Raw genomic sequence first — 15,564 nt, forward strand, 5'->3', positions numbered from 1 at the left:
TATTTGACAAAGCAAAGAAATAATGTGCACGTGTGTAGCTGGAACTGTTGAGAAACATGGAGAAGCAGCGAGAGACAGAAAACTGCTGTTCTGGATGGTAGAGGGGCATTTCCAAAGTTCCAGCTCCCCCCTCACCACACCCTCATCAACTCTGTCTGGCTATTTATGGTAGAAGGCCTCCTCAACCTAGGCTGAGAAGAATTCAGAAGGCTGGGTTCTTAGCATCATAATTTGGGGTGTCTATGTACAGTAGGACTGAAAGTTGAAACAAAATATGGGCTTGACTAATACATTTTTTGGTGAATTAATACCCAAGTGTCTGTGTGCATTTTTAAAGTGTTTGTGTATAGTAGCTGATAGCAAAGTGCTATTTGATAAACTGGTTAAAAGTCATGTTAAATCCCCACTGAATTGTCAAGGGTTTTAAGTACCTTGTAAAAAAATAGGTTATTTTCATAGCCTCTCAGAAGTCTGGAATGTTGATTTCAGAGTAGTTTTTTTAAGTCTGGGAAAGCTTTCTGCACAAATACCTCCTCAAACATCCCAATACTGCATTTGTTACTTTAATGTAACAATATGCTGCTCAATAGTGCTGGTTAAAGACATGGGGAGCTTGATTACTGAATGGAACTGCTATGTAAAAATGGAAAAGGAGACTTCACTAATACTTATAGACCTAAATGATTGAATCCGTGTTTTCAAATACACTATCCACTTACAGTAAACAGACAGATTTGTGATCCAAGCAGCACCAACAGATTTGCAGATTGTCAGACTACATTACAAGCACTGACATCTGTGCATTTATGTTGTGTACTAGTGTAGGTGACATAATGTGTGTGTGTGTGTGTGTGTTTGAGTGTGTAGCAGAACAGATTTTCCTCGAGTCTCATGTGACCATGTTTGGTAACGCTCTCCAGGCCCAGTCTGTGACCCAGCCCCTTGACCGGCACACACGGTAGAGCTGGATTCTATCAGAGCCAAACAGTGGTTCAGATGCATCTTTCTCTCTAACTCCTGTAGAATGGGCAGAAGAGCAGCAGTAGCTGGCACCCTCTCACACAGGTAACTATTATCTATCCTGTTGCCTAGTCACTATCCCGTTTCATTTTTTTAATGCAAACTTTATTTAACGAGGCAAGTCAGTTAATTAAGAACAAATTCTTATTTACAATGACGGCCAAACCCGTACGATGCTGGGCCAATTGTGCACCGCCCTATGGGACTCCCAATCACGGCCGGTTGTGATACAGCCTGGATTCCATCCAGGTTGTCTGCAGTGACACCTCTAGGACTGAGATGCAGTGCCTTAGACCACTGCGCCACTCAGTAGCCCTACCTATATGTACATATCTACTTAAATTTCCTCAGACCCCTGCACAGACTGTACTGCTACCCCCTGTATACAGCCAAACTATCATTGCTCATTGTGTATTTATTTCTCGTACTTTTATTCTGCATCTAAGGGGCATGTCACTGTTAGTCTACACGTGTTGTTTACGAAGCATGTAACAATTAAAATGTTATGGACTAGCTGGACTGATCCAGACATACCTTAGAAGGCTTAGAACTATCCAACACTGCTGTACGCATTCTGACTACGATGCAGCCAACATGTAGTATTTTCATAAAATTGTCTGTTTGTGTGCACCAGTGTAAACAAAATACATGAAAGTCAATGGTGTTGAATTGATACTCTGAAGCCAAAAAGCAATGATTGAGACAATTGCTTTTTCGGTCTTCAAATTTATTGAAGAGCAAAACTTTCAAGTAAGTCTCAACTTTCAGTGCTACAACAACATCATTAGTAGTGGTCATTGTAGACAATCTAAATCACATGGTGTTGAGACAGGGACCCTAAGGCCAGTGTATTGTTCTTTTCACATTAAAATATTCAGAAAATAAACAAATGTCATTGCATTAAAAAAAAGAGAAAAAAAGAAATTCCACTGGCAACATTTGATCTATGCTTTTTTCCTCATTAGTTCATGTTCACTCGTTCCATCACCATCATGAATATTAGTTATTTTCTTGACTTAATTTGTTCCATCTCTGCACCTCCTTGTGACTGAAAGGATGCGACTGCTGCGGTCTACAGATCTGCTCCACAGGTGAAGCAGGACTATCCGAGAGAGTCCACAAAAAGCTGGGGCAAGAATTCATTGATTCAGTCAAAGGTTATTTTCTGGCTAATCCATGACATTTAGTATCAAATGGCTAAAAGTCTTGTGACGCTGCTAAGTTCAACCTTACAAAAGAGATGAAATGCAGCTGAAATAAATGCAACGGTTCTACCAGTTCTTCCAGGAGCTACAACATGTCCTCATTTCTCACCAGGGCCTGAGACCCTCTGTACCTTCTCTTAATACACAATGCTAGCCTTTCAAAATGGATAGAAGGCCACACGGTTATTTCTTGCGGATACAAGTGCACTCGGGCATGATGTTACAGAAACCGCCGTGTCACTTCCTCATTTCCAAAAACCAAAACGTTAATTATTTTAAAAATCACCCAGAGGTCTACATTGCAATTCAACACACCACAGACACACTGAAGTCAAGTGACAAACACTACACATCCAACTAATAGTTTGTACAAACATTGGACATTGTGCAGAAGTACAGCCTCTCTCACAGGCATCCGAAGCAGACTTAAATGCACACCACAGCCTACTGGTGAACCAGAAATCTCATCAGGCTACACATGTACTCAGCTGTTTTCTTGACTGATGAATGATACAAACATGTTGCTCTATTCACAGCTTGATGTATTGGAGGACTGGGTGAAAAGAGTGAGCCGAATCTCACTAGCTTCTCAACAGAGCTGAAGTAGCTGAATAACTACACAAACAATAATTACATTTCCAATCTCATCTTCATTCTGATCATAACCAGCAGCCTCTAGGCCACTTCTCCTAATGCCACTAGAACCACCACAACTTTTATAAAATCGGGGCCCGCTCCTATGTTCAGGAGAAAAACAAGCAGGCCCTACAGAGGGGTCAACTTTGGAGAATACTGGTCTGGATTCATTATTGTGCAGGGTACAAAAATATATACATAACAGTATCCATAGAGAGAAGAGATTTCAATAGCGAGAAAAAAGGAAAACAAACAGCAGTTTTACATTAAAATGTCATGCTAATCTCTACCGGACTGCAATAGATTTCCTGTTTGCGTAAAGGCACGACAATACAACCCTCCTCGGTGGTACATGGAGGGTCTCAAAAGGTTATTGCTCCATCATGGGGAGCGTGCTTTCATTCCACAGTGAAAAGTCAAACATTTCAGACCCCCGTCCCAAACGACGTCAACGGGACAGGGAGGAGGACAGAAAACAAAACACTTAACATGCACTCAATACAGCTGGGTGAAAAACATAAAATACACTGATTAAAATGAAGTGCAGAGGAAACCATAGATTAATGCAATTCATATTTATCCTGTTTAGTGATCCAAACTAGAGTATAAATCATAATCCAACGTTTCCTTAACAAGCTCTGTGATTTGAATCAATCAAATCAACTTGATTTGAAAGGAAGATTTCCAACTGAGTAATACAGTAGGACTTTACATGGCTACACATATAGTACAACATTGCCAGCGTATGGCTGTTCTTGTCAGATAGGTCATTCATAATTGATCTTACATGAATATCTAAAGAAACGATTGGGAACATCACATTTCCAGCATTCCTATGGCTGCCACTCTGTAGGCAGAACAGCACCTAAAACAGGATAATTTCCCCCCCCTAAAGGGACCTGCTCTTGTTCCAAATTCAGTTCTCAATAGAACACAGCAAATAGAGAAAAATGGAAGTTAAAATCCCCAGAGGTACCTTAGATAAACACAACACTTGTTCTAGTGTCTAACAGTAGTGTTACACTGCAGTGGCTGGGAAAATCTCCAGAGAAACAGAGAAAACGTCCTTTCCAGTCCACTAGAGATACTAGAGATAATAGATGAGATCTTTCCAAAGGCTAAAACGTCTTTACAGAAGGAGAAAACAACTCATTGTGATTATTCTCATATGGAGGGACTGACACATCTTTATAAGGCAGGGGAGAGGTAGAACAGAAGCATCAAACTGGATGGATTTAACCACTCAGCTGTAACAGAGGGTTTTGATAGTGTAGTGAAGTTAAGACGCGTTGATGTCAATTCCTGGTTTTGATGTTGAGTAACAGGAGGAACAAATGGGATAACTGAGACCCAAACAGAGCACAGCCAGACCCTGGATGAGATGAGGCAAAAGCGTCCAATGAAAAACATGATTCCGGAGAGTTGGCGGCAGCGGTAGGAGCCAATCCCCACATCCCTGTCTCCATTTCCCCTGGATGTGCATCTGAACTGTTGCTGTGAGAGGGGGACCGGTCTGCTGGCGATGTAGGTAGTGTTCATAAAAAGGAGGCCATCAGCAAATGCAGTAAGAGGCATTGTGGTGTCTCGGTCTGTCAAACTAGCACACTAAGAGGTCCTTATTCTGAGGGAAAAGCAGGAGGCTCCCCTCTGGGTGGACGGGTCAGGGAACTGAAAAGAGTAAAGGATGATGGGCGAGGGAGTCTGACAGAGCCAGAGTACGGTTTCTTCTTTTATTGCTTTCTACCTGTCCATCACAGGCACTTCAGATGACTGAGTTTGGGTTGAAGTTGAACAATAATGAGTGTACTTAACAGCTACTCTGTCATCTCCAACCAAACCCAGCCAGGGTACCACCATACCATTGATGAAACACTGAGGTACAGAAGCTAGCGTGGGACCAGTCTGCGAGGCTGAATCGGATGAGGACCTGACCCCATTCGGCTGCATGATTTCCAGGTATGGCGATAATAGCAAGGCTGGAGCTAGCAGGGGCTATAAGAGCCCTTGAAGTCCTTCCTGTCTCCCTTCCACAGAGTCTGTCTATCCCCCCCCCCAGCCAGTATCTCTTAATCTGTGTGGTTATTCACATGGTTCTGCTTGAGCGGGGAGACCTCTTTGGCCTTCCTGCCACTGGCGCCCATCATGACCTTGTAGCAGCCGCGGGCGATTTTGTACATCCAGATGGTGTTGAGGATGTCCAGGGCGATACAGGATGTGATCCAGGCCACCTGAGCACCGATGCCCAAGCGCTCAAAGGCCTCCGTTCCGAAGGTGGCAAACACCCGGGCCCAGTAGGGAGGCATGACGAAGATGCGCACCATGAAGAAGACCACTGCCATGGCCATGCCGTTGGCCACAACCAAGCGGTCCGAGCGAGGGTACTTCAGCACCTCGTAGAACCACCTATAGGTGGATGAGAACGGAATAATGTCAACACTGACAGAGGTAGGGGCTGATAAACAGGAATATTAATTCATATATAGTAAAAGTGGAGCTAGCTTACCTTTGGTTCACAAAAGGTGTGGATAACTCTGAAATGAGACGGAAGTTGGCGAAATAGGGAAGCACGCCACGAGACTGCAGAGGGCGTAAAGACGTATTACCACAAATAGACATGGGCAGAAATAAACTAAAAAACAGACTAAATGTGCAACACATCTTTAGAAAGAAGACGTGAGTATTTCAATACCAAAACCCAAAGAGCCATCTAATATTAGCCATTGTGCTCATAGTTTTCCCCCAGACTCACCAAGACATATCCATATGCATAGAGCGCCGCCAAGTGGTGGCAGACAAAAAAGCTGTCCCCCATTGTGCTCCAGTTAGTGGCCAGAAGCACAAGGTCTACACAGAACAACAAGTGGGTAGTTAGCACACAGTTTATTATTTTCATCTACTGTCTACAGGGAAATGTGGATGGCTTATTGTTATACAAGAGGATAAACATGGAGAGAGAGAGAGAGACTCACCATAGAGCAAATAACCACATGTTATGGCCACATTAAGTTTCACTAGTCCAGGCTCCCCCCTGTACAGCAAAAACAAAACAAAGTGTTCTTTCAGAATAACAGTTGCCACATTACAGATTAATGCTAAAACTACTGTAAAACAGAAACAAAAGCTACTTACGATTTCACAGAAATCTAGTGAAGTCCACAAAACATTCTACATACTATATTAGTGAAGTCTACTGCAGGGGTCTCCAATGAGAGCTAATAAAAAAATGAAACTTCACCTACAATCTTTTCTCTAGCATTCAAATAGGCACATTCTTCTCATGGCCATGTCATGAGTCATAGTCTTGCTACTACTGAGATACCCGTGTCCAGGGAAGGTCCAGTTTAAACAGCACTGTGTTGACAAATGCGTTGTGCTCACACACAGAGAGTGTGTTTCCGTTTGCCTGCTGTACCCTTGTGTGATTGTGTGCTCATGGACAAATACGTGTCAGGATGTGTGTACATGTGAGCAGTAGCCTGCATTCATTCATACTGTAAGAGTGAGTACCACTGTTCTCGACTGTAGGAGTGGATTGTACGACTCAGTTGTTCGGACAAGGTTTTGGCAACGCCATCATTATCAGATCACTGTATCACATGGGCCACATTTACTGCCTAGGCCTGTGAGTGGACTGTAGCACAAGAGGCTCTTGACAAGAGCATCTGCTAAGTGACTGTGGTCCTAATGTGTGTCCATCTCAGTAAAGTGACACTGGATCTGATTTTGGCCTCTCTCCATCACAGGTATCCTGTTGCTGAGGGCGGGGTCATGGCTCTCTGTGACAGCTCACCACGACGTGCTCTCTGGATCAGAGGAGGGCGCCACGTGACACCTCCCTCCCTCACCTCTACTGACCTTCACCCCAACGTACCCGTTCAGGGTATGTCTGAGTGCAACATCCTCTCTGAACCCCACTCATGTAGCCACGATCAATGTCATATGCAGCCAATCGTTTCTTCACTTCATGTTTACTGTACATCCTGGAGCCCACCCATAAGCCTAATAATCGATTTACCCATATAGAGAATCAAAGACATTCGTAGATAAACTTGTGTATCTGTTAAAGCTAAGAGATGAACTTAGATAGATCAACAGGAGGGGTCGGTATGAGATCGGTTCAAAGGTTCTCAGATTCCATGACTGATCCAGGTATGGCAGGGCAGCAGGCAGCCTAGCGGTTAGAGGTGAGCCAGCAACCGGACGGTTGCCAGTTTAAATCCCTGGTCTGCCGGGAAAAATCTGTCGGGAAGTGAGCTGGCAACCGGAGGGTTGCTGGTATCAAATCCTAGATTCCATTGTCTGCCGTTGTGTCCGTGAGCGAGGCACTTAACCCCCCCAGCAACAGCTCCCCGGGCACCTAGTGTGGTAGTCCCCTGCACCTCTCCAAAACCTCTATATTTATGTGTATGTATTAGTCTTTTGGAAGTGTTGGGTTAAAAAGCAGAAGTCACAGTTCAGTTGGACCTTGTGTGTATTTGACCAATAAAGGGATCTTAATGTTACAGTAAACCACACCTGGGGTTACATCACTGAACTCTGATCAACCAACTGAGCACTATTGTTTTAAACCAATTGAGTCTGTATTCTGCTCACATCGCACTTTTAAAGCTCAGATAAACCAATCAGGCGATTTGAGGTAGGCGGATTTGGAAAGCGATTTGGATTGATTGGATTACGATGACAAAACCCAGGTAGCCAGAGTGACGTTGCGAGAAGCTGAATCTGTCACAATGCAGGTTTTGTGGGCGGTTAGTTCTGTGAAGCCCAGCACAATGCCAGTCTGTGGCATGTCTAAATGATGCTGTAATGCAAATCAGATTGTCTGAGGATTTAATGCTTACACCATTCAGTGTTGCAATAAGAGGAACTAGCTACTGCGCTAGCAAAATAACATGGCTACCAGTCTAAATAGAGGAAAAGTAAGAGACGGGCAGGAAAGCAAATACATAAGAGACAAAAGGACAGTGCCAATACTACACAGACAAAGACCAAAACAAAGGAAAAAAACAAGACAACATGTCTTGGGCTGGGAGGGTACAACAATTACACCCATATTAAACAAACCCTATGACAGTAAAGGAACAACAAAGAAAGAAGGAAAAAGAGAGTAGTCTAAATGTGAGACATTTGGACACAGAGCAGATGAAGGGGGGTGGCAGGACTCCTCCCCATTGGCCCTTCACAACCCCTTTTCTCTGCTCCATCAGCGACAGACAGACAATGAGAGCGAGGGAAGTGCTGTATTGATCAGACAGCCAGAGACGCAGGGTGCTGCTGGGGGTGGGGGACTCAGGGGAGACAGTTACCAGAAGGGGGGCTGAAGACTGGGCTGCTGTTTTTGCTATGAAAAGGAGCCTTGTTGACAGAGGAAGAACAAGAGGAAGAGAAACAGAAGGAGAGAAACAAGAGTAGAAGACAGAAATAGGAGAGAGGAGAGTAGAAGACAGAAACAGAAGGGAGAGGGAGGGAGGGATAGGGGGAAATTACCATTCCTCTCTTTCAGGATACAATGATGTAATCACACAGTCAGCAGTAGGAGAGAGAACATAGAAAAGACAATGAAAGGACAAATCCACTGAATCTACACCTCTGGAGACTCCACCGAGATTTCTCTCTGACAGTGGGGAATGGCAGCATCATCCTTCCCACCCTCTTGGGGTAGGCTAGTAGCCATGGCTGTTAGAGTGACAGAAAGCAGACAGTAATGCAGTTTATCTTACCAGACGGGGTCTGCGTTGACAGAATCATCAAACCACAGGATGTAGAGACAGAAGAGGCCCACGATCAGAGCATGGACAGTGGACACCAATCTGGGCAAGCACACAGAAACAGGGACAGTCAGCGCCATGGCAGAGAATGATGCAAGATTAGCACCACGGCAGCAGTAATACTAATAAACAGTTCAAGTAACATAACAATAACATCCTTTATAGCACTGAGAACACAATGAAGAAACCTCATTGGGGCCGTGTGGAACCTTGGCAATGAAACTCATTTGAAGGAGAATCGTGTGTGTAAAACTACTCAGGTTTCATTGACCTCTGGGACTCTTTATCTGGGCTAGTGAACTCCAGTGCTACCACGCCTCTTATCTCCCCTCATCCGCACACACAGTCCCCAGACCCTGAGCACACTAGCAGTCACACTGGCCTAGCAATGCTGGCTCCACAAACCAGCCACTGTACAATGAAAATTGTTATTTTTAGTGTCACCATTATAACATGACTATCTGAGAGCGTATAACTGCCATGACCAAGGAGGAGAGTGGAATTTGAGGCAGTCTCTTATGAAGCAGAAGGGGCAAGTGAATTTGCTCTCCCTCTTGCCCCTCCCTTCCTCTAGCTAGTGAGGTGTTCCTTAGCCTACGCCTCAGGGTTACATCTCTGCTGTGCATCTTACTGTAGATATTCTCTGTGTCCCTTTACAAGCAAAGCTTGAATAAATAACACACTGACACATTGGGAGCCGTTATGCAATGATGGGTAACTTTGAATCAAACTTCAACCACTATCAGTGCATCACCTTTGGCTTGTTATGCCATGGTACACACATCCTGTAGCAGTGTTTAGTGTGCATGACCCCTGTTTGAACTGAGGCCCAGGACTGCCGCGCAGCTCCCCCCCAGGACTGCCGCGCAGCTCCCCCCCAGGACTGCCGCGCAGAAGAAATGTCAGCCCACGGGGGAAGCACGAGACTGAACTTTTCTCAACTTTCTAGGATCTCACCAACAGGTGAGACCACTTCCTCCAGTCGATTCCTAGTCGACAAACCTTTCTGTAAAAAAAAAAAAACAACAATAAAGCCTTGTGTTCCTATTTTATTTGTCTCGGGCTGTTGGTGGTAGGTGCACCCGATTCAGCTGCCCTGTGTGCCAAGTATCTGAACTGTTGTCATTTTGAACCATTTCATGTGTCTGAATGTACAAACTCTGCCTTCCCAGTGGGGCTGGAGAGCAAATCAAGTGCATTATAGGCCTATCGCTAGCCAATCGGATGGCTCAGATTACTGTGATGGCAGTAAGGTAGCAGGTATAAAAGAAAGCTATTTTGATACTAAGCAAAATTGATACTGTGAGATTTCAAATGAAAACCCATGACTAGAGAGACTGTCAACAAATATATCAAAGAACTGCTGTTTTATGAGTGAGATCACATTAAAGTTCTCCTCAGCACTGTCAACACTTTGTATTCAACACTTTTATAAGCCGATGTTCTTCCCATTTCCACTCAGCGCTAAAACAAGCACTGCAGCAGTAATGAATGTGTAGGAAAGTGTATCTATAGGCTTGCATTGTTGTTATTATTAGCAGCTTGGGTCTTTTTAATATTTCACTTTCTCTGTTCATAGGAGTAACATGAATATGTGCATGAGGCAGAAATAACGGTGCAACTCGAGTTGCCATCAGCTGGAAGACGGTGTCTCTTTTTGGTCAGTGTCAGTGGAGGAAAGGGAGAGCGGAGGGATTTTGACAGGCGGAACCTCAGTCTGCTATTCTCTCCCTCCGCTGAGACTGACCATTAGATGCAGGCACCATCTGCCCAGTAAAATAAAAGACAAATTATTTAAATGTATTCTCAATCAGCTGTGCCTCAGAAGTAATGCAACAATGGATCTATTACCGGTGTGTTCTTATAGCCTTCCTCAAATTTTGAAGTATAATTTTTAAAAATGGCCCAACAACAACGCATTGGGCAATTCAAGCAAAACCAATATGAGGTGATGGTGTATAAATAATGACATAAAGAGCCATTGTGTTGAAACTGTCAGTGTTAACAGTGAAAAATGTTTTGGTGAACTTCTAAATGTCTGATGAGGTTGACTGTGTGATATTAGGTTTTTTTGTAAATGTTTTTGTCTAGATTTTAAATTTGTATTGCTTAATCACAAACCTCATTTTGCTACAGTACTGTTTTTAATTGGTCAATGTGCATTGGCTTACGTTTTTTAAATCATGAAAAAAAATCAGAGCAGTAATTCTTGGCTTGCATTTTGACTCAGAAGGTGATCTCTATATATAATAAATATTACAAAATGTTGGATGAGCACTTATTTTAACTTAATACATCAATAAATCAATTTAGTCTCAAATAAATAATGAAACCTATTCAATTTGATTTAAATAATGCAAAAACAAAGCGTTGGAGAAGTAAAAGTGCAATATGTGCCATGTAAAAAAGCTCATGTTTAAATTCTTGCTGGAACATATGAAAGCTGGTGGTTCCTTTTAACATGCGTCTTCAATATTCCCAGGTAAGAAGTTTTAGGCTGTAGTTATTATAGGAATATTTCTCTCATACCATTTGTATTTGGTATAGAGAGCTATTGGATGTTCTTATTAGGTACTTTAGTATTGCCAGCCTAATCTCGGGGTTGATAGGCTTGAAGTCATAAACAGCGCAATGCTTGAAGCACAGCTAAGAGCTGCTGGCAAATGCAGGACAGTGCTGTTTGAATGAATGCTTAAAGCCTGTGCTGCCTACCCCTGCTCAGTCAGACTGCTCTATCAAATCATAGACTTAATTATAACATAATAAACACACAGAAATAATTTGGTCATTAATATGGTCAAATGATATGGAAAAGCTATCATTTTGTAAAAAAACGTTTATTCTTTCAGTGAAATACGGAACCATTCTGTATTTTATCTAACGGGTTGAAGTCCATCCCTAAGTCTAAATATTGCCGTTACATTGCACAACCTTCAATGTTATGTCATAATGATAGACAATTTGGCAAATTTTAAATCTTTGTTAGGAAGAAATGGTCTTCACACAATTTGCTTTTGAGCCAGGCAGCCCAAACTGCTGCATATACCCCGCTCTGCTTGCACAGCACGCAAGAGAAGTGACACAATTTCCCATAGTTAAAAGAAATTCATCTTAGCAGGCAATATTAACTAAATATGCAGGTTTAAAAATATATACTTGTGTATTGATTTTAAGAAAGGTGTTGATGTTTATGGTTAAGTACACATTGGTGCAATGAACAGTGCTTTTTTGCAAATGCGCTTGTTAAATCAAACTGTTACCAGAGGCTGTGATTCAATAATAAATTAACAGGCACCACATCGATTACATGCACCAGGACAAGCTAGATAAACTAGTAATATCATCAACCATGTGTAGTTCACTAGTGATTATGTTAAGATGGTTGTTTTTTATAAGATAAGTTTAATGCTAGCTAGCACCTTACTTGGCTCCTTGCTGCACTCGACATAACAGGTAGTCAGCATGCCAATTAGATCTCTGATTAGAGTGCAATGTAATCGGCCAAAATCGGTGTCCAAAAATGCAGATGACCAATTGTTATGAAAATAAATCAGCCCATAATCAAAATCGTTAGCCTACCGATAAATCGGTCAACCTCATTTCTGACCTAAGATCAGTGTGCCTGGGTTAATGTCTGATAGAAGTGTGTTACAGCAGAAACGGTACAATACTAGTCTATAATGTGAAACCTGTTAAGAGGCCTGTTGGAAGGGTATTGTACCTGGAGTTCCACTCAGTGAGCTTGGTGGAGGGCAGGCGGCCATAGCCAGGGGTGAAGGTTGAGGAGAACAGTGGGCTGGCCACGGAGAAGAGCAGCTGAAACCCCACGAAGCTGCCAGCCACCACAGTCAACTCTCTTGTCTCCATCACTCACCTACAGTGTACCACACCAGGAGAGAGAAGGGTGAGAGGCATGTACTGTTACTGTACAGAAGACACGATACCCCTAGACTGGCAGGGGGAATGTAGAGGGGGGGGCGGAAGGAATAGGAGAAGAAGTGGAGGATGGAAGGAAGCAAAACAGGGTGGCAAAGGAGGGACAGGAGGGCAAGGGAGAGAGCCATTGAAAAGGAGATGGTTGTAAAAGAGCAGAAACGAGAGAAAATAAATAATTCATTATTGGACAAATATTTTGCACAGGGATTAAATGTGCAATTGTGGCTAAGAATTGAAAGGAAAGATGATTGTAAAGAGCTAGAGGTTCCTGTTGGTGAATGCATGCTATCAAGAGTCTTGGAATAATTGAGACCTGTGACACCAGGTGTGTACAATTAATTATCAGGTAGAACAGAAAACCAGCAGGCTCAGAACCTCATAGGGTAAGTCAGTACCCCTGGCCTAAATGTACAGAAAATAGGACTGGACCCACAGAGCGACAGCCGGACAATGGGGAACACCCCATGTTCACTCAGTGTCTAGTGTCAAAATCAACACACATTTCCAGTACATTGGTACAGTACAGCCTAATGCCACTTTAGTCCGATACAAACACATTCACTGTTTAACATAGGCTACTACAAACCACAGTTCCATGCATCTGCTCTGAGCATGGATGTGAGGACAGGCAATTGTGTCAAGCTGATCAACACTATCACAGGAAACCGGTAGCTTAGCTACTGCAGTGGCCCATGCAATTAACCCAGCTCTCCTTGGAATAGGCCTAACTCTGTAAGCAATCAGGAATTTGTAGTATTATCCAGATAACATTTTGACCAATAAAATAGCAGTGTTTGAGAGAAGCCTCATTGTTCCAGAGCATGCTGATCATATGCTGCATGTGCTTCAATTATTCATTAGCATTCTTCACCTGGCAAGCTGGTTCTGACTGCCTAGGAGGGGAAAGGCCTGCATACCGACAACCACCATCCACTTTGACCTTGTTCTCCTGCACTATATGCTGTTGTCAGACCTTTTGGTATATCGACCAACACAAATAGCAGGTTCAATTTCCCATGTTCCAGTGGAAATATAAAACGTCCCCTCTCTCCTGTAATGCATATGCCATTGAGGTTTTTAGAAGACAGATTGTGCAAAAATACAATGAATGTAATATTTGTTTAGTCTAAATGCAGCTCATGACGGTAAAATTACGACTGGCATTCTAGGCCAACTGACAAGTGATGAGATTTCCTTTCAATTTAATAACGTAAATCTTGGGATGCAGACAAAAATGTCACCAACGCTTGGGTTAATGGCAATTACTTCCCTGGCCTAGACTTTAAAATAATGAGGATATTAAAACATAACTGGTAAATGGACAGCTTCTCCCGTCTGGTGTAGTGCTCTTTTTTTTGCGGTTGCAGGGAGCTACATCATCATGCGTAACTTGTCAGCACAGTCCACTTGTTCTCTGCGGCGCGTGACACAGCAAACGTGTGCACGACAAGAAACGTGTACAATCCTTCGATTTTCGGAAACATTGTCGCCAGTAGTACACTTTCCAGTTTAGCCACAAGTTGACTAACCAAGCTAGCTACACGAATTATGAGAGCACAGCTACTGACTAGAAAGCAGTGCAATATTGCCACAACCAGGGTCGTATTCATTGGTCGTATTGCGGTCACTAGCTAAATGTTTAACACATACCAATTGCAGTGCATTAGCTCAATGTATCGCTGTGTTGTGAACAAAATAAGTGAAAGGCTGGCTAGATAAATAACTACCTGATATCAGTCGCATAGGTCTGAGTAAGTTGGTATAGCTTCTGTTCAGCTGCCGTCTTCTTTCACTTTCTTAGGTAGCTAACTTAGCAAGTCAGCTAGCTAGCAGTAGCCCGCTAGCTCTCTAGTGTAAGTCCTCGTGAAAAAGGCTATACGACGAAAGCAGCGGCATTCATGCATAACTATTACAGTAGCTAGATAATTGCGGATTCCAGGCTCATTTCCCTGCCACCATGCGTTTCAAGTTTTGCCTAAAATATAAAGTTGTAGACGTTTTGTTTTCAATTGACAGCTAGCACTAACCTGTGACGCGAACACGCAGATACCACCCACCCTTTAGCTCACACCCCTCGGTTTGGCCACACCCACAATAAACAAAGGCCACATTCATTACAGCGTTATATTCTTCAATGACAAAGAATTAGTTAGCATCGTTGCAAAGGCATAGTTAGCATCGTTGCTATGAAACCCTGCATTTGTAAGATGACCACAACTAAAACACGAAGAACTGCAGGCAGCTTGACAAGCTATTGAATATACCGCAAATTAGTTAGGTCATATTTTTACATTTGCCATAGGCCAATTAAATCAAGGCTACATTTTTTATATTAGCACATTTCCATGTGTATTTTATTTTACTTATTATAATTGGAAACTGAAAGGGTTTTACAGACAGAGCTATTATGAATCCAATGTATTTTGAAAGAAGTGGTTATTTCTGTCATTGTATGGCTCTGTGCTGTCACCTACTGAGTCATCCTCCTGAGTCAAGGTTGTCTGTCTGGTTTCCAGCAAGGAGGCTGCTAAGGGGAGGACGCAAATGGGAATGGCATCAAAACACCTGGAAACCATGTGATTGATGTATTTGATATTTCCAATCATTCCTCTCCAGCCATTACCATGAGCTCCTCCTCCCCAATTAAGGTGCCACCAACATCCTGTGTCCTTGCACTTCCCATGTTGACACGTAGGTATTTGGCATTGATTATAAACTAGATTAGAGCCTTCTTGTAAATAGAAGGCCCTGGGCTAGAGATCCAGTGACAAAGAGTGAAGTGCTGAAAGAGTGGATGGAGACAGATGACACAGGCGAAAGTAATCCTATCGCTAACAATCAAGGGCTTCAAAGATTAACCAAACATGAACTGCTAATCAGAACAGATTAAACACCACTCATTCTTCCAAAAAATCACATTCTTGGGAGACATAATGCAATCACATGCAATGGAAATATGAAATTAAAACTACTTCAGGATTGTAAAAACAGTTATATAA

General features: G+C 42.9%; 1 protein-coding gene across 3 annotated transcripts; it reads right to left on the reverse strand.

Annotated features, from left to right (window-relative positions):
• Positions 1 to 1,684: 1,684 nt before the first annotated feature.
• Positions 1,685 to 14,563, reverse strand: LOC112258826 (TLC domain-containing protein 4-B-like). 3 transcript variants are annotated; one of them, XM_042327614.1, is made up of 7 exons: positions 14,293 to 14,563; positions 12,351 to 12,503; positions 8,582 to 8,671; positions 5,831 to 5,889; positions 5,611 to 5,705; positions 5,365 to 5,438; positions 1,685 to 5,264 (listed from the first exon to the last, which is right to left on the reverse strand). In XM_042327614.1, the coding sequence occupies exons 2-7, from the start codon at positions 12,494 to 12,496 to the stop codon at positions 4,928 to 4,930; spliced, it is 801 nt and encodes a 266-aa protein (XP_042183548.1). In that variant the 5' UTR covers positions 12,497 to 12,503; positions 14,293 to 14,563; the 3' UTR covers positions 1,685 to 4,927. The 3 variants fall into 3 exon arrangements, with proteins under 3 accessions (XP_042183548.1, XP_042183549.1, XP_042183550.1); XM_042327615.1 differs by lacking the exon at positions 14,293 to 14,563 and adding an exon at positions 13,877 to 14,099; XM_042327616.1 differs by lacking the exon at positions 14,293 to 14,563 and adding an exon at positions 13,437 to 13,540.
• Between the last annotated feature and the right edge of the window lie 1,001 nt (positions 14,564 to 15,564).

The sequence above is a fragment of the Oncorhynchus tshawytscha genome, linkage group LG09, assembly GCF_018296145.1.
Source record: "Oncorhynchus tshawytscha isolate Ot180627B linkage group LG09, Otsh_v2.0, whole genome shotgun sequence".
NCBI lineage: Eukaryota > Metazoa > Chordata > Actinopteri > Salmoniformes > Salmonidae > Oncorhynchus > Oncorhynchus tshawytscha.